Source organism: Dipteris shenzhenensis, chromosome 13, assembly GCF_047967505.1.
Source record: "Dipteris shenzhenensis isolate YYH24624 ecotype China chromosome 13, Dip_SZ_1.0, whole genome shotgun sequence".
Classification (NCBI taxonomy): domain Eukaryota; kingdom Viridiplantae; phylum Streptophyta; class Polypodiopsida; order Gleicheniales; family Dipteridaceae; genus Dipteris; species Dipteris shenzhenensis.
Genome location: NC_141608.1, coordinates 1,622,810 through 1,646,161, shown reverse-complemented (window position 1 = coordinate 1,646,161; position 23,352 = coordinate 1,622,810). Strand labels below are relative to the sequence as shown.

The following is a 23,352-nucleotide window of genomic DNA, read 5'->3' as shown; positions in this document are numbered from 1 at the left end:
GCATGGACACTCAAGTAGCGAGTCTCCAATTTTGTAAATTGTATTAAATGATGTTTTGTAACTTGTCATCTTCCGAGTCCATGTTGGAGTCCTAGCTCGTGCATCTTCTCACTACTGTAAATAGTAGTACTATTGTAATATTGATTTAAAAGTTTTTACATTTTTGGACCCTTTTAGGTCAGATTTATGTTTCTCCTAGGCCAATCAGGTATAAAAAGGGCATATCTAGAACTTTTTTTCTATACCCAAACAAAACCTTGGGACTTGAAAACTCAAGCAAGGTTTTTGAAACTAAACATGTCCAAACATCCCTGGTGGCCATGCTCTCAGGGGAAACAACCCTAAATTCAGATTCACTCTGTGAAAGGTTTGCCGTTTACCATTGCATCTTGATTTGTGATCGCTAAATCTTCAAATCAAACCATTGATTTTGAAAAGGAAAAATGCACAAACAAGTTGGAAATATATACTTTTTGCCAAAGTAGAGTCATTACTATGACAAAGAAATGCATTCTCACATGCACTTATTGTGCTTAGTAAGCTTTATTTTCCTTTTTCGTAAATTTAGGCTCCCACATATTATAGATGATTGTGCTTGCAACGTAAAATTATTTGCAAAAGAGACTAAGAAAGCAGCTTATATATCCAAACTAAAAAACATAGACAAAATCCACTCTATGCACCTGGATGAAGTCTGCACGAGGATTCTTTCGAGCCCCCTTCTCTGGAACATTTACAACCTGTTGATCAAATTTCCAAAAGCTTTAAGCACGGGAATGAAAACAAATGAAGTGTAGATGAATGGGTATAATCAATTTGACACCTCCTTCCTAAACAGAAAGAAAACTAGCTTTGGAAGAAAAGATCGAGCATATTCAAGCTAACCTCTCGAAATTTTTCATGACAAATTTGTTAAATTCTCCCACCCTCTCCCTCCCTGCCAGCCCCCTCCCTCCCTTCCTAACGTGCACCCTCCTTTCCTCTCCCTGCCCTCCCTCTCTCTCCCCGCCCCCTCCCCTCCTAACCCGCCAGCTCCCCTCTGCCTCCCCCCGCAACGTACCTCCTTCTACCCCCCTCAACCTACCTCCTTCTCACCCCCCCCCCACTCCTTTCCTCCTCTTTCTTTCTTTCTTTCTTTCTTCCACTCTCTCCTTCCCTCTCCTATTCTCCTCCTTCCTACGCCCGTGTTCTAGGGCGTCTTGGGCAGCAATTCATGGACGGAGCTTTTTCAGTGTTTGAATCGGCCCTTTCACATCGATTGGCGAATGGATCCCCACTCAGCCAATCTTCGTCCACTTCCACCGGCCGCAAGAACTGTCATTTTTTCAGAAGACGAGTTGCAGCAGCTCAAGAAAGATGTGGACTAGAAGGCTCCACATCACTTTTCGCCCGCATCTTTGGATCACACCCTTCCAGATCACAGGCTAGAGACAGGATGCTGGCGGCATTACCAGGAGATCTCGCCCCACACCTCAGGGATATTCGACTTTTGAGACGTGGTTTGTTCCAAGTGATTTTCGACTCCCACGAGTCCACAGCCCTTGTTCTCAAAGCTAATCCTCTGGATTTGGGTTCGAGGGGGATCTTTCTTTTACCCTACACCTTGGGCTTCGATCCGATCGAGGAGGCAATCACGTCACATCACTGTTCATTAGATTTCCTAGGCTTCCTCAGGTCTACCATCGACTTCTTGCCACTATCGAAGCCACATTCGGAGTGGTCACTAGGATCCCCCCCCCTTCCTGGCATGCCTTCTTCCTCAGCAGAGGCAATCAGAGTGAACGAGGTGCCTCGAGTTAGGATCATTGTCTCTGACCCTAACATCTCAGATGACCACATCATGCTTCAGCGTCCAGATGGCTCTCTCTTTCGACAAGGAGTCGAGATTGCAAATAGACAGGACAGTGCAGGATTTGCATGACCCTTAGGCACTTTGCTAGAGACTACCCAAGGAAGAGAAAAAGACCCAAGAGGTCTTCTGGTGCGGGTCCTTCATGTACTAACCCGACTGCACCTCCCCAGCGCCCTGTACCACGCACACCAGGACCACCAGGAGCAACAAGGCACCCTGCTCCGTGCACCCCAGGACCACCAGGGACAGCAGGGTATCCAAAGCCTACAGCACACCCAGTACCAGGATGGAGAGCGATCAGAGCGACTCCCTTACCTCAAGAGGAGACTTTTGATCCGATTCAGACAAACGCCATCCAGACTCCAGAGGTGGATGTTGCTACAGCCCCAGACACTACAGTTCCACATCAAGAGGAACCTTTAGATGCACCATGTGAAGAGAGTGGGAGAGAGGTAAGAAGTCTCACTTACAATTTCTCATATACACAATGGGGGAATACACACAAAGGTGGAGGCTGAAAACAGTTTTCCTCTTCTTATTTGTGAAAGCCAAAAGAACTCTCTTAGTACAAAAGGAATAGATGAACCCTATATGTGGGTCTCAAACCAAACTCAGCTAACCTAGGTAGCATACTAACTGAGCCACTAACTAGAGTACATAAAGATAGCTGTCATCCAGCTATTATTCATGGACGGTGTACCAACTGCATTTGTAGCTAACAAGCCGATGACATAAATGCACAACGATTACCCTGGCATATCACCAGTGGAGCTCGATATCTCAACACTCTCTCTCGAGCTCAATCCCAATTCCTGCACACCAAGCAAGTCTCTGAACTTGCGCAGCTTCTCTACACCCAATGCCTTCGTGAGCTACCTGATCCTCTGTGCTGACATAAACTAAATCAATAAAACCTACTAGAATCTTCTCCCGCACATAGTGATAATGCACCTCAATGTGCTTTGTTCTAGCATGATAGACTAAGTTATTTGTCAAGTGTATACTGCTTATGTTGTCACAATAAATGACAACTGGCTCATCTGTAAGCTGATGCATATCATAAAATGAACTTGCGCAGCTTCCTTGCGTCCAATGCCTTCGTAAATATGTCAGCTACCTGATCCTCTGTGCTGACATAAACTAGATCAATAAAACCTACTATAATCTTCTCCGCACATAGTGATAATGCACCTCAATGTGCTTTGTTCTAGCATGATAGACTGGGTTATTTGCCAAGTGTATACTGCTCATGTTGTCACAATAAATAACAACTGACCCATCTGTAGATTGATGCATATCATAAAGTAGCTTACGCAACCAAGCTACCTCACATGCAGCCATTGCTGCACCCATGTACTCAGCCTCTGTGCTCGACAAGGCAATTGTAGGCTATTTCTTGCTGCTCCAAGTGATTGCAGCACTCTCAAAAGAGAACACATATCCACTGGTAGATCACTTTGTTGGGCACTTTTTACAAGATTCTGGCGAAAGTGATAACTCTGCGGCTACAAGTTTTTCTTCCAAATTTGATTCATGACACACAGACAGGGTTTGTGCATGACAGAAGTATTTTTTATAATATTTTCTCATTTTGGGAGGCCTCAAAATGAGCCATGCAGAGCCGCCAAAGATTGTCCATTCTCCTCTTGGACTTTGAGAAAGCTTACGACAAAGTAGACTGGGATTTTTAAGAGGGTACTCTATCTCGCTTTGGTTTTTCAGATGCATGGACTACAGGAGTATCCTCTCTCTACAAATCAGCCCATAGCCAGGTGCTTATTGGGGGGGTAAGAGGGGACAGATTTCAGATCTCTAGATCAGTCCGCCAAAGTTGTCCTCTTGCCCCTTTTCTTTTTCTGTTTGTGGTGGAAGCTATGAGTACATTTAAAAGCAAGATGCATGCCTTGTGATAAGGAATATGTGTGTGAATCTTAAGAAACTTTAGAATCCACAAATTACAAGAAAACTTAAAACGTATCATTTTCAAACATAGGCATTATAATGCCTCGACATATACAAACAGCCTCAACACATATAAATCTAACAGCAACAAGGTGTCTCCATAGTTCAACATCTAAAAGACATAAAAGACAGTTTTTTGAATTAACAAAAGGATTAAGCAAACTCACAGTGCCTTCCAATATCTTCAATAAAGCCTGTTGCACTCCTTCTCCTGATACATCTCTGCTGATATTAAGGCCTTCTGCCTGGGAAGAAATACAAAGTAATATATACCTTCATAAGACTACAATATATCAAATCTTACAAAATAATTTATTTTTTTTGACAAGCGAAAGAACAAAAGAAAGAAAGAAGTCTGTAAGAGACTTTGCACAGAATTATGAGTAAATGAGATAATAAAATAACAAAAAGTTAGTAAGCAAAGCTACGCTTGTGTTCTCATCAGTACCCAAGTATAGCCGCCATTGGGTTTTGCAAGATTCGAAAATCTCTTGGGTAGACCCAATGCTTACTAAGCTTTGAAATCCCAACCAAACAACAAAAACTTCCATAGGAAAAAGGAAGAAACAAAGCAGAAAATATGAATAAGAAATATATATATACATATATATATATATAGAGAGAGAGAGAAGTAGAAGTAGAAGTAGAATTTATTAGCATCGTCAGGGGGCCAAAAAATGACCCATGGGACCCGTCTCGATACAATGTAAAAAGAGTCTCCTCAAGGAGAGGGGTCAGGAGTCTATGAGTTCCTGACGACAGGTAAAAAGACGAGTGACAAAAGATCCCAATGCTGCCGAAGAGGCAGTGAAGAGAACTGATGTCAACTGAGCGGAATCCCCCAGTATCTGCTAGTAGTCCTCCCTGATATGTGCATATCGGTGGCACTGTAAAGCTAAATGTGCCTCCGTTTCAACTGTCTACATGTCACAAAGGGTACAAACTCTAGCATGTCTGGGCTGGTGTATCCAAGCTCCCTGCTCAATGGCAAATGTATGAGATTTGGTACGGAACCTGGCGATGTTGCTGCGATATAGAAGGGGGATAGGTTTGCTAATATAAGACTGAGCATGAGTCTCTATGGACATGTATGTAGACCAACATGTGGGATTTATGTTGTCTTGGTAATATTCCAGCTTTACCCTCTTTTCACTTGTCAACCAGTGATTCCGCAAAGTGCTCAGTAAAGACAGTTGAAACTCTTGCATGTTGACCTTTTCAGGCGGCATGGTCAAATATGCTTCCACTTTCCATCTGCTGAACCATTTTCTTATGTCGGTTGCCCATCCTGTGCTAATGACCTTACTTTTGTAGTTCTTTTGAAGCTTTGTGCTGGCATTCCATGCTTTATGAGGCAGCCTATCAGGTTGCATTTGCTGCACTCTATTAGGTATTGCATAACTCTGATCAATGCATGAAATTCAATCGGTCTCCTTCCCGTTTCCAACAGAACTATTGAGTATGGAGTAGTGGGTTTGACACCAAGGTGTCTCCTTAAGAAAGCTTTTTGCATTTTCTCAATATCATTCCATGTAGAGGCTGAAATGATGCCTCCCCATACTTCCACTCCATATAATACTGTCTGCACTGCATATGCATCAAACAATACATTTCGAATTTTCCAGTTCCTAGTGTCGGTGTGCCTGCAATCATTCTCAAGCTGGTAGTACTTCCCCCAACCAATGTCCATCCTTCTATGTATACATAGCCACCATCTGTGATCTGCCAGGATATCATCCCCTAAGTATTTGAAGGTGCTAACATACTCAAATTATTAAAGAAACAAAGTTTATTAAAGTCTTCAGAAGACTGATGGGTCTATGAGACTGTGAAAATCTTGATACAACAAGCTGTGGTAGTGGAGCTACTGAACGAGCATCCATACCAATGCAAAGTGCAAAAATGCAGAATAACAGTACTAAGTCCTAAGTACAACATAGTGATGTCGATGGTCGACTATATATCAGTCTCAGCATCGTCATCAATATAATCATCATCATCGCCAGCAGCAAGATATCAGGATGGATGGGGCAATGGAGGCATGAAGTCGGCAATAGAGTGCTGTCGGCCACTCAGAGGTGCGGTCCTAGCACGTCTCTTGGTCGTAGCTCTGCGTCTGACCAGGGCTACTGTGACCCCCGTCAGTCGGGCTCCGACTCTAAAGAAGAAGGGGATGTCGTTGAGTGTGATCTGTGTGTCGACCCGCTGTCTGAGCTGTCGGGTCACAGGCTCCAGGTCACGGCGGTCATGTCGAGGCCTCGCCTCGTGGGGCTCCATGTGATTTAGCTAAAAGAACTCCGTGATAGAGCTCTGAGAGGGATTAGCCGATAAAGAAGTCTGCTCCTGTCTCCGTGCTGCTCAAAGTATCCTCTCACGGTGTCTAAGTGCCTCATGAATGAAACCTGCCAAACACCGCTGGTCTGGGTAGGAGAGGAAACAGGCCAAAATCCCGTAACTATCCCTGGAGAGGCAGTGGAAACGTCCTCGGATCTCATAGTACACAAGACACCTGAAGATGAAATGCTCCTCTGTCTCAACGTCCTGTATGTCACACAGTGTGCATATGCGCCTCTCCCTAGGTAGTCGCTCTGCTCTGCCACTCTCAGTGCGAAGTTTGTGTGAAGAGACTCGGAACTGCCAAAGAGAGATCCTCAGTGAGTGGGGTAGGTGAATCTATGTGTATCCTGGTGGATCAATGAAACCCTACGTTGTGATATATAAGAAGTGATCTCTGTAGAAGCTAAGCTTCACTTGGAGTTCACTCGGCCCCAACCAGGTCCGAAATATGTGTAACTGTAGTAGATCCTCACGGATAACCTGGTTGACCTCGTGTGATAAGAGGGGAGAAAACAGAGCATCCATGATGTACTGGAAGGGAGGTAGTCTATCCATGTGGAGCCCCAATCGCTCAAACCATCTCTCTGTACGTGCATACCAACACCTCTGGTCTCCTCCTGCTGCAAGTGCCATAGAAGAGGATAGAGCTATCCATGGTAACCTGCTACGCCCCGAGGTATAATCCCCATATTCCCTAACTCGGTACAGATATATGATGACCTAAAATGCAGCATCTAGCTGTAAAGGGGGTGACCCAAGCTCTACCTAAATGATCTAGTGAAAAACGGATGACTTACCACGAATCATCCGTGATAACATGAGAACCTGTAGCCACTCCACACGGGCCGACTCTGTATCCGACAAGTCTAGCCCCCAACAAGGACTGTCGTATATCCCCGCTGGGCGAGCCAAGGAGTCAAAAAGCAACCCCTTGGTGCGTGGATCCTGAAAGTGTGAGCAGAAGCACTACCTCTCTAGTCTGGCCAATGAAGCATACCCTCTACTCAAGCATGCCTGCATCGCAGGTCTCATAGTGAAGCCGGGTCTGGAGAAGATAACCCCAAGATAAGTGTATGATGAAACTATCTCAACCAATGACCCCGCAAATGTGAACTGCATGATGGCTCGAGATGTATTGAAGATCATGACCTTGGTTTTACCCAGGTTGACCTTTAAATCAGGAGACTCACAAAAGGACTGTAGTGCATCTAGGTGTCTCTGAAGCCCCTCTACTGAGGAAGATAAGAGAGCCACGTCATCTGCGTAGAGCAAAATCTAGATCAACGTGCCCGCAAGAGAGCAACCTACACCCCATGTGTCTGCATCACTGTCTCAAGCTCGTCAATGTAGAGGCCAAACAAGGTAGGCGACAAAGGACACCCTTGTTTGACCCCGATCGTGCTCATAATCTCGCCTGTCCACCCGGATCTTGCCCGCACTCTGCCAGAAACTCTCTCATAAAGTGCCATGACAGCCCAAATGATCTCTTCGTCATAACCGAAGTCCTGTAGGCACTGTATGAGGCGGGCTCTCGGGACCGTGTCAAATGCCTTGCGAAAATCCACAAAGCAACAATAAACCCTCTGTTTTCGTGACCTCGCCTCCTCAATAAACATCTGAGCGTGAGAATGTGGTCCATGGTTCCATGATCACGCCGAAATTCGGCATGTCCTGCTGCTCTAAGTCCTCGACACTCTGCAAGTTTGCTAACCTCGGAGTCAAGTACTGATGCATAAATCTTGGACATGACATGTCCAATCATAATGGTCCTGTAGTTCTTCAGGCTCATGGGATCCCCTACCTTGTGGAAGGGTGAGATAGTGTTAATGGTCCAAGTGTGTGGAAATCCCAAGCAAACCGCTTCATTAAAGAGCTTTGCTAAGATCGAGGCTAGGAGGTTAATCCCGTATGCAATGAACTCAGTGCATAGTCCCTCACCTTCGCTCGGCCATTATGAAGTTTCATTACGACATCCTTTACCCCTCCTCTACTGAAGAGGGTGCAGGATGTGGAACGAGGCATGTGTGAGAGGTTAGGGACTAGCTGATTTGGGATGTCATAAAGTGTGCATGCATAACCAAACCACATCTGAGTGTCAGTGAGTGGCGGAGGGGACCGTCCTTCTAGAAATCTCCGCCAAAAGTCCTTACAGAGTTGTTACTAAACAAAATGTTCAGTAGCTCCTCCTCATTCCAACGAACGAAGCCTAGTTTCTTCCTCCGTACCAGTCTACGGTATTCACGTAGCGTATCTGGTGCGCTCAGAAGACTGTTTTCGGTTTCGAATCTGAGTTGACGGCGTAAAGCCTTACACTCATCATCGTACCAACTATTACAGAGTACGGTTCCAAGGGGTGGTGGGCGAGTGGAGCGGATGGTGTGGGGGAAAGCATGAATGGGAGCCTCGTGTAGTGAGCGGGTGACAAGGGCAGCACAATCCTCTAAAAGGAGTATGAAGTCAATATAAGCGAGAAGTATGTACAGACAGCCAGAGTAAGGTGCATTAGGAAAAAAGGAAGCTCATTTTGGGGCCTTTTAGAAGAGAGAGAAAATAGGCTCTCAACCAATTAGGAGTGGGCCAACGTAACGTTGAAAATTCAACAAAAGAAGATGAAAATAAGAAAAAGAAATAGTACTATATGTTCGTAGAAGCATGTCACATTAATGAGGTGATCTGATTTGAATCTTTAAAAAATTTATTTTCTGTGCAGAATTTGATGATTCTGACACCGCAGACGCGTCCGGAACGGCCCAAAACCCCAAGAACGGCACTGGAAACGCTGGAATCGGACATCCGGAGGCCCGGAAACGGCCAAAAAAGGCCGAAAAACGCGATTTGCAGCAAAATGCGATATGGCACTTTTGAAATTTCAAAAGGGGCCAGATCGCATTTTGCTGCAAATCCCACTTTTCGGCCTTTTTTGGCCGTTTTCGGGCCTCCGGATGTCCGATTCTAGCATTTCCAGTGCCGTTCTTGGGGTTTTGGGCCGTTCCGGACGCGTCTACGGTGTCAGAATCACCAAATTCTGCACAGAAAAGTATTGCTCTTATATGAACATTGAATGTAAAGCATGTAAAAGAATATATTTATTCCTTTTCACACTGACATTTCTCACGCAAGTATCCATATTTTCTTGCTTTTGTAGAGAGAGAAAAGAGAAAATAGTGAATTTCTTACAGGGCCCCAAAATGAGCTCCCTTTTTTCCTAATGAGTAATCCCGATCAAAGCGTATATCGTGATAGGTGGAGTAAGCATTGAGTGGGGTGGAAGGTGCTGTGCGAAGGAAGGTGGAGATGCTCAAGAAAAGGCATGTATGATCAGCACCTAGGGAGAGAGGTGCTACAGAGAAGTCAGTAATGCGAGATGTAAAGACAAGGGATCCCATGATGTAATCAACAACACTAGAGCCCCCCCCATGTGGAAAGCATGTGAAACCACCTGAAGCGAACCTTCTGTCAAGACCATTATAGATAATGAGATCATGTATCCTACCGAGGTCTAATAGGACCTGCCCATAAGATGAGAATGGACCTCGCCTGTCAGCCAAAACCCGTAGCATACCTACCTCGTCAAGGTCAATATCTGGCAGTAGGATGGAATCATCTCTGAAGTCAAAAAGTGGTACCTGACGGGCCCTTGTTCTCGCGTTGAAGTCCCCTACTAGAAGAACTTCTCCGTGGCTAGAAAAGTCAACAATGGATTGATAAAGGGCAGCAAATGTGGATGTCTCATCATCACCTCGGATATCTCTAGCAAAGTGGGAGGTCTCCGGAGGAAGTAGCAAACTGCGACAAACAGATCCCGACTATCCATGTGTCGAATCCAAATCCAAAGAAATCTAGAATGTGTATCTCTCTGCTCTACTGAAATGATCCCCCGAAGTGTGGATCTGAAAAGGACTGCAACTCCACCTGAACCTCGAACTCCTCATGTACCTCTCATCTCATCTCTGTAAGTAGACTCCCATGTATATCCGTTGACTATTGGAAGAGGGCGCTCTGGACTCTGATGTGTCTCTGTATAAAAGACTATGTCGTGGCTTGTATAAGGTTCCGAGAAGTTCCCTGGTTCTGACCATAAGGTACCATTACAGTTCCAAATGGTGCAGGACAGGGTCTCGGATATCTAAGTCTCATAGACCCCGCTTTCCTATATAGGGGAGAGGACAGGTGTCCTACAGGGACCTGTAAGAAGTCGTCCCTCTTGTACCACTGTCCACTTCTCCTCCTTCTAGACCTGATCCCACTGCTACAGCAAAGAGCACCTCTCCTCAACCTGTAGAGGTGTGAGGTCCTCATCCATAGAGATCACTGGCTGATCTCGAAGGACTAACCTGCGTCGTAGAGCTGAAAGTCGTGCCTGAGTGTCATGGAACCGTATGATCAAGGATTGCCCTCGGTTGGGATCTCTCCATCCGCCATGCCCTCTCTATCCTGTGCTCAGCCACACCCAGGGTAGCGGCCATGAACGCAGTTGCATCTACCATCGGTGTAGCCTTAGTGCGTGGGATCCCGCGTACTCTAATGTTGAGAGCCTTACTGGCTCTCTGCTGCTGCTCCATGGGAGTAGCCGAAATGGTTACCCTTGCCGGTTCCTGTTTGGCCACATCAACCCATCTAGAAGTCTCCTCAATAGCAGATTGCATGCTCGCAATCTAGGCCTCGACCATCAGGGTACTCCCTGGGACAATGTGTATGGCTGTGACCTCCTGTCGGAGCTGCATGATATCCTGTCTGAGTCCCTAAATAAGACCAACTTGCTCCCGAATGGCCCTAGCCTGCTCCTGTATGATGCGACTTTGTTCCTGGTTGAAGCGCACCTGCTCCCGTGCGAAGGTTAAGCTAGGTTAAATTTCCACCATAGCACAATCCAACTATTAAAATTTTATTTTAAAGAATAAGAAGAATAAAGAAAGAAAGAAAGAAATTTTATTAGAGTCTTCGAAAGACCGATGGGTCTATGAGACTGAAAGAAAACCTGATACAAATCACAGTAAGGATGGAGCTACTAAAACGAGCATCATCACCCGTGCTAAATCCTAAGTCTGATCATACATAATCAAATACATCTAGATGTAACAATGAAAAGAAAAAGACTAGAGCGGAGCCGAATACTCCGTATGTCATGTCGCCTTGGTAGGTGCATAACCAGTGATGGGACGCTGGTGCCCATCAAGGGGTGTCATGCGCCTCGGTCTCCTGGACGAGGCTCGATGTAAGACCAAAGCCACCGTGACTCCCGTGGAATGTATCCCGGGTCTAAACAATGACGGGCAGAGTGATCTGTGTCCCCTCGATGTCTCATGTGTCGTGCTGTGATCGTCCGATCGGGGTCTCTGTCACCTCTGTGGCTAGAGATTGGACGATCACTATCACTCGATGGGAAGAACTCTGTGATCCTGCTCTGAGAGGTGTCTGATGATGTGACCAAGCCCCGTCGCCTGAGTAATACTCTCTATGTCGCACCCCCTCGTGAACGAAGGCCGCGAGGCAACTCTAATCTGGGTAGGCGAGGAATCTGAAAAGGAGCCCGGACCCATCTCTAAAGAGACAGTGGTAGCGACCTCGGATCTCGTAGTACATTGGGCATCTAAAAATAAAATGCTCCTCTGACTCAACCTCCTGATAGTCGCACAATATGCATAAGCGATGCTCCCTAGGAATCCCCTCTACTCTGCCGCTCTCTATGCGGCGCGGTGTGATGATACCCGGAACTGTCCGATGGAGATCCGTAGTGAGTGAGACATATGAAGCTCAATGTAACCCGGTGGTGTGATGAATCCCTCCTCCGAAATACGAAGACAGTAATCTCTGTAGAAATTCAGCTTCACTGGAAGCTCCCTCAGCTCCAACCAAGTCCTAAAGGTGTGTAGCTGCAAGAGATCCTCTCGAATGACCTGGTTGGTGTGTGGCCCGATCGGGATGGTGGGTGAGAGTACCGAAGGGGCATCTAAACTGTACTGAAAAGGAGGTTTCCTATCGATGTGAAACCCTAGTCTCACAAACCATCTGTGAGTCCGTGCATACCAGCGTCGCTCGTCTCCCTTTGTTGCCAACCTCATGAAGGAATCGAGAGCCAACCATGGCAACCTCTGTCTCCCTGATGTGCAGTCCCCATATGATCTAACTCGGTGTAGATATGTGATGGTCTGAAAAGCTGCATCTAGCTGGAGTGGAGAAGCACCAAACTCGGCCTGAATGATGTAATGTGGTACAGATGGCTTTCCCCGGATCATCCGTGAGAGCATGAGGATCTGCAGGCGCTCCACCTGTGTCCACTCTATCTCTGACATGTCACGTCTCCAACAAGGGCTGCCATACATACCGGCTGATCGGACCGAGGAGTCGAAGAGAAAAGCCTTCGTCCGAGGATCCTAAAAGTGGTAGTGGAAGCATTGTCTCTCTAACCGAGCCAATGAGGCGTATCCCCTACTCAGTCTGGCCTGCATCGCTAGTCTCATTGTGAAGATCGAGCCGGAGAAGATGACCCCCAAGTAAGTGTATGAAGATACGATCTCAACTGGTGACCCACCGAAAGTAAAAGTAAACTGCTTCCATTGCATGTTTGCTCGAGAGGTGTTAAAGATCATGACCTTGGTCTTGCCAAGGTTGACCTCCAAATCATGGAATAAACAAAAAGCCTGCAGTGCATCCAGGTGTCGCTGGAGCCCCTCGGATGTGAACGACAAGAGTGCCACGTCATCTGCATAAAGAATCATGATGATGATCTCGGCAAGTGAGCAACCAGTCCCTCCGAACGTCCTCATGAAAGTCTCAAGCTCATCGATGTCGAGGCCAAACAGGGTTGGTGATAAGGGACAACCCTGTTTGACACCTATGGTACTCAAGATCTCCTCTGTCCAACCTGAACTCGGCCTGAGACTCTCTCATAAAGTGCCATGACTGCATATGATCTCATGATCAAATCCCAGTGTCTGTATGCGTGTGATGAGACGAGCTCGAGGTACTATGTCAAAGGCTCTGCGAAAATCCACAAAGCACCCATATACCCTCTCCTTCCGTGGTCTGGCCTCCTCAATGACACTCCTGAGTGTGAGTATGTGATCCATAGTCCCATGGTCTCGCCTGAAACCGGCCTAACCCTCTGCTCTGAGCCCTCTCATGTCTGCGAACAGGCTGACTGACGCATCCAATACAACCGCATAGATCTTGGACATCACATGTCCAATCATGATAGTCCTGTAGTTACTCGGGTCCATGGGATCCCCTGCCTTGTGGATGGAGGTGATGGTCTTGAGTGTCCAAGTGCGGGGGAAGCCAAGGCAAACAGCGTCATTGAATAGCTTTACTAGGATCGGGGCTAACGTGTCGATCCCATATGCGATAAACTCAGTGCATAGCCCCTCCTGATCCTTAGCTCGGCCATTGTGCAGTTTCAATGTCGCGTCCTTGACTCCCTCTCTGGTGAATAACGTGCAAGTGGTGGGGCGAGGTGTGTGCATGAGATCTGGAGTGGGCTGGTGTGGGACATCATAAAGATGGTGTGCATACGTGTGCTAGACTCTCGTGTCGGTGAGGGGTGATGGAGACCTACGCTCAAGGAATCTCCGCCAAAAATCCTTGGTGTTGTTGCTGTACAGGATGTTCAAGAGCTCCTTCTCATTTCGATGAAGAAATGCTTGCTTCTTCAGACGTACGAGACATCGGTACATACGTACCGTGTCTGGTGTGTTCGGGAGGTGACATCTGGTTTCAAGTCCGAGCTGTCGGTGATAAGCCTTGCACTCCACATCGTACCAGTTGTTGCAAGATATAGAACCAAGAGGTGGTGGTCTAGTGGACCGTGTGGTGAAGGCAGCCTCGTGGAGTGTGCGACTAATCAGGGCAGCACGGTCCTCTATGAGTGATATGTGATCGATGTAAGTTAGGAGTCTGTTTAGGCATCCAGAGTAGGCCGGTGAGAGGCCGTGATCAAAGTGTATGTCGTGGTGGGTGTTGTGCTTCTTATGTGGTGTGTGATGTGGCTAAGCGTGGGGTGGCGATAGTGAAGAAGAATAGGTATGTGTGATGAGCTCCTTGAGGGAGTGGTGCTACAGTGAAGTCGGTGATACATGAAGTGAAGGTAGGGGATCCCATGATGTAATTTACTACACTAGTGCCCCCCCCCCCGTGTGGGAAGCAAGTAAAACCACCTAAGGAGGGCCATAGGTCAAGCCCGTTGTAGATAATGAGATCATGCATCCTGCCCAGATCAAGGAGCACGTGTCCATATGGTGTAACACACCAGTGTCGGTCCGATGAGGTCCTGGTCATACCTACTCCGTCTAGGTCCATGTGTGGTAGCATGATCGAGTTGTCTCGGAAGTCCAAGAGTGGTGCGTGGCACGTGCTCGTCTTGGCATTGAAGTCCCCAACAAGGAGAACTTCCCCGCGGGCTGAAAGGTCTGGGATATCCTGATGTAAGGGTGCATATGGCGATGTCTCACCCTCTTCTCGTGCCACTCTGGCGAAGTGGGATGTGTTTGGCAGGAAGTAGCATATTGCTATGAAAAGGTCACAAGTGTCTGTGCGTCGGATCCGGATCCACATGAATCGGGAATGTGTGTCCTTCCTCTCAATGGAGATGGCTCTAACAAGGGAAGACTTGTACAATATTGCGACCCCACCTGATCCTCGGACTCCTCCTGTATCCCTCGTCTCATCCCTGAAGGCCGACTCCCATGTGTAGCCACTGACTATCGGTAGTGGATGCTCTAGGCTCTGGTGTGTCTCCGTGTAAAAGACTATGTCTCGTCCTGTATAAGACTCTGAGAAGTTTCCTGAGTCTGACCATAAGGTACCATTACAGTTCCAAATAATACAGGCTAGGGTCTCAAAAACCTGAGTCTCATAGGCCCCATCTCCCTAGGGGGTACGGGTGGAAGCCCGACGGGTGCCGGTCAACAACCTATCATCTCAGACCACGGCCCATTTTCCCTCCTTACGGGCAACATCCCACTGTTGCAGAAGTCTCCTATCCTCATCCCCATGTTCCCTTCATTATGGGGGAGGCAGCAGTGAGCAAAGAAGGAATTGCAGGAGGTCGGAGCTGCAAAAAGGGGTCGGAGCTGCAAGCAGGGGGCAAAAGAAAAAGAGGGGGGGCGGGGGGGGTCAGAGCTGCAAGCGAGGGGGGGGCTGAGTGAGCGGGAGAGTGAGAGGGGCTGAGCGAGAGAGAGCAAGGGGGGCTGAGCGAGAGATGGGGAAGGGAGAGAGCGGGGGCTGAGCGAGCGGGAGAGCGAGGGATGTGAGCGAGAGAGAGCAAGGGGGGGCTGAGCGAGCGGGAGAGCGAGGGGGGCTGAGCGAGAGAGAGCGAGGGGGGCTGAGAGCGGGGGCTGAGCAAGGGAGGTGAGCGAGCGGGAGAGCGAGGGGGGGGGTGAGCGAGCGGGAGAGCGAGGGGGGCTGAGTGAGAGAGAGCGAGGGGGGCTGAGCGAGAGAACAGAAAGAGGAATGAAACAACTAGAACAACTAATGCTAACACAAGGGAACAAAGTTAAACCAACGTACATTTCAGGAAACAAATGAGGCACCAACGCAAACACAAGGAAACAATTATTTAAATATTGTAACAAGATAGCTGAATCTAAAATTTGGCAATATCTGTCAAATGGCATCCTATACATACTTACAAATGAAAGAATTCATTAAATGATAAAGAACTTAACCCTAACAATTTCAAAGATGCATGCAGGAACTGTTTATGGCTCACTTCACATCAATAGTACAACCTATGAAAGAACTCAGCACAAATAGTGATGTCAAGTGGTGCAACAAAATCCAAGGATAAGCCGTATAGCACAAGTTGTAAATTGAAGAATTTGGAGTTCACTAAACTCCTTTAGAGGGTACAACATCTATTGACAACAACCAGCAAAAAGGAAGTGAGATAGCCCCTAAAATATTTGTTCCATTATAAAGAAAAAATTGACGTCTCTTTTATTTTAAAGTGATACAATTAAATGCTCTACTTTCAAAGTTCAATGAGATTCCAAATGACAAAAGAGGTACCAAATAAATCATTGCATCACAATCAACATGTGGAGTATGGCAGCCCCTGTTGGGGGACCAGATCTGTCAGATACAGAGTAGGCTTGTGTGGAGCACCTATAGGTTCTCATGTTATCACCGATGCTTCGCAGTAAGCCGTCGGTTCCTCACCACATCATCGAGGCTGAGTTTGGGTCATCTCCACTGCAGCTCGATGCAGCATTTCAGGTCATCACCAACCTATATCGGATACAGGGATTGCATTTCTAGACGCAGCAGATTACCGTGGCTAGCATTGTTCTCTTCTATGGCACTATCAACTGCAGGTGACCAGAGATGCTAGTTTGCACACACAGAGAGGTGGTTCGAGCAACTCGGGCTCAACATGGATACACTTCCTCACTTCCAGTACAGCATTGACGCGCCATTCTGCCCACTCCTGTATCATGAAATCAACCAGGTCATGCGTGAGGATCTTTTGCAGCTACACACATTCCGGACCTGGTTGGAACCGAGTGAGCTCCTAGTGAGCTCAGCTTCTACAGAGAGCATTGCCAGAGGAGGGCTTTATTGACCCACTAGGATATATGCGGATTCACCTTCCCCATTCACTAAGGATCTCTATTGGGCAGTTTCGGGTCTCTTCACATAAACTTCGCATCGACAGTGGTAGGGCAGAGAGTTTACCCAGGGAGAGGTGCATATGCACCTTGTGTGACCTACAGAAGATTGAGTCAGAGGAATATTTCATTTTACTATGAGATTTGAGGGCACATCTTGACTGGGCGTCTCTAAAGCAAATGATGACAAGCTGCTCTCATTAAGGTCCCTCCCAATGCGCCAAGCCCCCTCGATCCCGTGCACCTAAACCCCAAGGGTGGAAGTCACAAAGCTGATTGTGTCATCCATGGGGCGGTAGCTGTGCGAGGTATCCCACATACTCTGACATTGAGAAGCCTTACTAGCCCTCTGCCGCTGCTCCAAAATGGTGGCTGAAACGGTGGCCTTCACAAGCTCCCTTTTCGCAACATCCACCCACTTGGAAGTCTCTGCAATGGCTGACTACATGGTGGCTATCTGTGCCTCAACGGCCTCCACTGTTCGCCCACTGCACGGATCTGTCACTGCAGCTGCCATCTCCTTCCGGAGCTATGATATCTCTTGGCTCAGACTATGGATGAGACAGTTCTGCTCTACCTCTCGTGTGCGAAAACAGTGTATCTCCAAGAGAATATGGTCCCATGGTCTGATGGGATCGCGTGGCCATGCAGTGTGGATGTGCTCATTAATGGTGACACAGGTTTGCTTTGTTTCCGCCATCTCTCCAAGTCCTGCAACAATTGGAATTTGCCAGCCCCCCCCCCATGCTTCTTTACAGCTCATGCTGATTTCGCCTCGGGTCTTTTACCCTCCTTCTTAGGTCCCTCGAAACGTCACCTTATCTGCTTGTCCTTCCGCAATAGTACAGGTTTCGGCTTCTCAATGGCAATAGTGCCAGGTTCTTGGAGCTCACTTTGAGTGGTGTCATATTACCAAAGCTCAGGTCCATCACAACTTTGCTCTTTTCTCCCGGAGAGAGAGCGGACAACGCCTAGTATCTGATCTTGCAAATTCAACTCTACTTGGCACTCTGCCTCACGCGATGGAGTCCTTTGATTCCACAAATTTGACATTGCCAAGTGAGCTAATTTACAGCTAATTTGGGAAACAAAATCCGAGGGTTGCTCTCCCATTGCTTTTAGCACTTGCAAAATCTGTAGAAACGAAACCTATAAAGCGAGTAAGTGAGCTAATTTAGAGTTAAAAAGTAGTCGCTTTTGACCTTGAGAAAAACATGATTGAGACGATTAGATCTCAACCTTTAAGACTCTGACACATGGCTCAATGAGGGTTGAGAAAGGCAAAACTCCTCTGTAGGCTGGCTGCCGTAACAAGGTGAATGACGGGTGAACGACGATTCAAGTGGCCTGCCTTGAATCAGATGCGCAGGAAGGAAAAGAGGACGGGGAGAGAGAGAAAGAGAGAAGGGGGTTGCCTTGAAATAGAAAGAGAGAGAAAGGTGAAGATCACATGCCCTCAATCAATCATAAACAAGGTGAATGATATTTAATCATTCATAAGGCCTGCCCAAGATCAAAAAAGCGATAAAGAATACATTGGAGATGGTGTGTAGGAAGACTTCAGGAAATAAAGGAAGGAGGGAGAGAGAGAGAGAAGGGCAGGGGGATGAGAGAGAGAGCAGAGGAAAAGGTGGAGGATTTCAAGGGAAAGAAATAGAAAGTGGGGAGTTGGACAAATCATAAAATTTAGGACTTTCACAAAAAAAAATTTCTGAATTTTGGCTTTCAGGAGAAAACACACACCAGTCACTATGTCTCATACCTCTCATGATTTCAAGATGGGAGGAAAGCTGGATGGGACAATGCATCACAATTTCAACATCGGAGAAGATAGATGGCAAGCCAAAGGGATCCATTGGGGAGGAGGGGTTGGAGAGCGAGCTAGATGGATCCATTGGGGAGAAGTTGTTGGATGGTGAGCTTATATATAAACATACATATAAACACACATGTCACGATCTGTGACGTATTCCTTTCTCTATTTCTAGACTTATGGATGGTTTGATGAATGGACACTTGTGGAAGGGTATGCCCTTTCGACGGGACACTTCCTATGAGGCACAACCCTTGCCCTTTCGACGGGACACTTCCTATGAGGTACAACCCTTCACAAGAGACACTCTATTGAAGAGACGTCTCTATTGTAATGTACCCTCTCATCAAGGGTCACATCCTTTCACAAGGGATACACACCTCTTCATGCACATACCCTTTGGAGTACACACCTTTTCATGTGCGACTCTTCACTCTCTATATAAGAGAGGCCCAATTGTATGGATGACACATTACATCCACCCTACAGACATTCAAGCAATACACTTATTCCTTGTTCTCTGCTATCTCAGTCTCCTTTATGTTCCTTAGCACATTTCTAAATATAGTAAATCTAGGATTTCTTACAGTGGTATCAGAGCAAAATTCGCTCCTGCCTGTAGGAAATGCCCCCCACCTTCTAGCGCCGATCTGATACATCTTTTCCGCTAGAAGGATATCCGTGCACATTGTGCACGGAAGAGATGGAGAGGATGAGCGTAAAAATTTTAAGCGCCAACCCTGCCTAAAGTCATCTATGGCCTCTCCATCTCCCACACATCACAAGTTGATGTGAATGGACACGACAAAAATCGTGTCTTTTCAGGTGCTTGGGCTGTCCCAAAACCAAGGGACGCACCTTTTCCACCATCGGACACACCTTGTGATGAAGAGTCTCGCCTCCTCACCCAAGGGACACACCCCATCGTGGACAAAAGGACACACCTATTCATGTAGGGACACCCCTTTTAGAAACAAGGACACACCCCTTCATGAAAAGGTGCACCTATTCCAAGGGTCACACCCCTTCGAATAGGCACACCTTTTAGGCACCAAGCACCTATAAAAGGGTACCTAGAGGGGTAAAAAGGAAAAAAAAATAAACCCAGCCCCTACCCTTAGGTTTACCCTAGCTACCCTAGGGTTAACTAAACCCCCCAATTAATTTTTGGGCAACTACCCAACCTTAGGCAGCCCCAACGAAAAGAGGCGAACCTCTTTGATGTTCTATACGGATCTGCACCGTACGGATCTCCACGCGCAGCAGCCGCCTCAGCCCCTTGCCGTACGGATCTGCACCGTATGGATCAGCCCCGTTCCGTACGGATCTGCACCGTACAGATCTCCACGCAGGTTCGCAGCCCCTAGCCTCGCCATATCGCAGCCTCCCTGCGCAGCCCCTAGCCTCGCCATTTTTTGCTCAGCCTACCTGCGCAGCCCATCACTTTTTCGCTGCCCTGCCTGGCCTCGCCATCTTGCTGCCAGCCCGCGTACATTTGCTGCACGCCTTGGCCTCGCCATCTCGCTGCCAGCCCACGCAACCTGCTGCAGCCTTCACGCAGAATCACGCTGCCAGCCCTTTGCCTTTTTCGCTGCCAGGTTCTTTGCCCTTTGCAGCCCCGCTGGTATTGCAGCCCTGCTCCTTTCCAGCCTGCAACGGGTGCACAGCATCAGCCAGCCTTTCGGTCGAAAAACAACCTGCAAACAGATTTTCGCCATGACAGCCGCAGCCTGGTGTGCCAGCCCCTATTGTGATCCAGATTCGGGTACCTACAGCCCGTTGCGCCATTGATAGCCTGCTCTCCTTGCCAGGTGGAGTCTTTCCATTCTGCTTTTAAGGATTCTCTTGTCATTATCAAATTACAGCAAATGAAAGAATCTCCCTTAAAGCATGGAAACCCCTGGTAATTCACCCGGCATTTCAAGGACACCTCAGGCATCATCTACCACACAATATCGTGTTCAGATTGCACAACCAGCCCATTTCAAAGCTTTTGCATCGTGGGTCTTTTGTGTCACGTGCCCTCCTAGTGATTTGGACCACATCCTATATCTTCTGCGTGAGGCACCTCAGTTACATTACTTCCTCAGCACAGTACAGGTTGTGTTCCACGAGACACGAAGATACCCAGAACCCGATATCCCTCAAGAGTTTGCTGTCCATCTTTGGAGAGAATTTTACCCCTCACCTTCGGCATCTCCAGGGTACTCTCCACCTCCTTCAGCTCCCAAATATCCTCCTCTACAGGTTGTACCTTCTCCAAGACAGTATTTACACTCTGAAGGCACTCCTTCTCCTCGATATCCTCCACTTCCGACAGTAGCTCCTTATCCCTTCTCAGATCCGTGGACTCTGCAACCTATTCCTGTCCTCTCACGAGCAATAACACCACTTTCGGCATCACCAGTGTTACCTTTGACAGGACCTCCTTTACCAGACTTCCACGGGTGGTTCCATCCTACCTCGCCTGCCCCCTCCAACATGAGCAACCTCAGGGAGCAGCCCGAATCTTCTTCCAAGAATGGTACAAACTAGAGCACAAGTTCGCGCTTTTCTCACAGGGATCTCCGATATGTCGCAACGCTCGCGAAAGGTGCGGCCACTAACAAGAAGAACAACTCTAGCACAAAAGGACTTCATACCATCTGTAAAGGCGACCATAGATGGTTTGATTGTCCCAAGCGACCAAAGCAAAATTCCAATATGGAACCTAGCACTTCCCAAAGAGAAGATGCTACCCCAGCACAAGACAAGAAAGGCAAAGCTGTTCGAATGGCAAATACCATCCACCTGAGCCTTTCCAGCAACCCCGAACCTTCCCTGGCCACTCAAGTACTTTGTGTTCAAGGATCGATTCGTGGAACAACGGTCACTATCCTCATCGACAGTGGTTGTTCTCATAACTTCCTAGCTAGTTCTATGGTCGACAAACTTCGGTTGACCACCAGTCCTAGTCTCATGGACTATCAGATTGAACTCGCAAATGGAACTACTTTCTTGTGCAACACCAGAATCAAAAACTTGTCTTTTCGCATCCAACATTATACGAACAAGTTGAACTTCGACATCATGCCTCTTTCTCGGTACGATGTCATACTTAGACAACAATGGCTCTACGACTATGATCCATCAATCAGTTTTCACAGCCATACTATCCAGTTTGTCCACCAGGGGAAACTTATTGAGCTAACTGGTTCTAGGGACTCTCCTTCAACCCCAGTTGCCTCTGTCCTACAAGTAAAGAAGTGGGTTTGTAAACGTCAAGTAAAGACTTCACTTCTGTTGGTTACGGCAGTCGAGGAGACACCAACAAAGGATCCTCCTGAATACCTCAACCAACCTTTTTTCCAGCCTTACCTGGATATTTTTCCACAGGAATTGCCAAAGCGGTTACCACCTCGACGACCATTGGATCACCCAATCGAACTTATTCCCAACAGTAATCCACCATCGAAACCTCCTTATCGGGTTTCTTACACTCAAAATGAAGAAATCCAAAGACAGGTGACCGAGCTACTCGACAAAGGTCATATTCGGCCTAGTCGCAGCCCTTTTGGATCTCCTGTACTACTTGTGGAAAAAAAGAATAAGTCAATGCGCATCTGCATCGACTACCGAGCCCTCAACAAGCTCACTATCAAAAACAAGTATCCATTGCCTCGCATCGATGACCTCTTCGATCAACTTCTACATGCAACACAATTCTCAAAGATTGATCTTTGTTCAGGTTATCATCAAATACGCATACGAGAAGGCGATGAGTACAAGACAGCTTTTCGAACAAAGTATGGACACTATGAATGTTTGGTCATGCCCTTTGGGTTAAACAATGCCCCGGCCACATTCATGACACTAATGAACGACATCTTCAGGCCTTTCCTCGATAAGTTCGTCATCGTTTACCTCGATGACATCCTCGTTTTCAGCAGATCCCTACATGAGCACAAACAACATCTTCACCAAGTTTTTGAAGTTCTCCGCACAAATTCTCTCTACATCAACATTGAGAAGAGTGAGTTCTTCAAGACTCAACTCGAATATTTGTTATTTCCGCTCAAGGCATCTCTATGGATCCCAAGAAGGTCGAGGTAATCCGCAACTGGCCTACTCCTAAGAATGTTCGTGATGTCCGCTCTTTTCTCGGATTGGCAAACTTCTACCATACAAAGGTCTATCAGTTTTCCGAAATCGCAGCTCCTATGTCCGAATTATTGAAAAGCACAGCAGTTTTTCAATGGCTTCCCGAAACAGAGTATAGTTTCCAACAACTAAAGCAAGCACTCATTACCACACCAGTTATGGCTATTGCTGACCCAAACCTTCCGTTTGAGGTCATGACCGACGCTTCCGACATCGCTACAGGAGCAGTCTTGATGCAAGAAGGCAGAGTTATTGCTTTTGACAGCCATAAACATTCTGATATCCAAACCCGATACCCAGTTTATGATAAGGAGTTTCTTGCCGTTGTACATGCTTATCGCTCTTGGAAACATTATCTCATGGGAGCCGACTCTGTGGTCAAGACAGACCATCACTCTTTAAAGTATATCTTTACTCAGCCAGTCATGAGCGCTCGACAAGCACGCTGGGTTGAGTTTCTGGCCAACTTTCACATGACCATTCAGTACATTCCAAGACTACGCAATATAATTGCAGATGCTCTCAGCAGGTTACCTCTAGCATCAGCTATGGTAATCTCTACATTATCTGTGGATGTTCCGAATTCATTCAAAGGGAAGTATTTCAATGATAAAGACTTCGGCACAGCAGTACGGGTTCTTTCA

At 47.1% G+C, this 23,352-nt stretch overlaps 1 protein-coding gene across 1 annotated transcript in view; it reads right to left on the bottom strand.

Annotated features, from left to right (window-relative positions):
* LOC147894908 (CLP protease regulatory subunit CLPX1, mitochondrial-like) overlaps positions 1-23,352 on the bottom strand; it is a 72,000-nt gene that overhangs the window by 35,553 nt on the left and 13,095 nt on the right. The window contains exons 7-8 of the mRNA XM_087383348.1: positions 3,982-4,059; positions 684-740 (exon numbers count right to left, since the gene is read on the bottom strand). Coding sequence (XP_087239474.1) covers positions 684-740; positions 3,982-4,059 — 135 coding nt within the window. The remainder of the gene's footprint in view (positions 1-683; positions 741-3,981; positions 4,060-23,352) is intronic.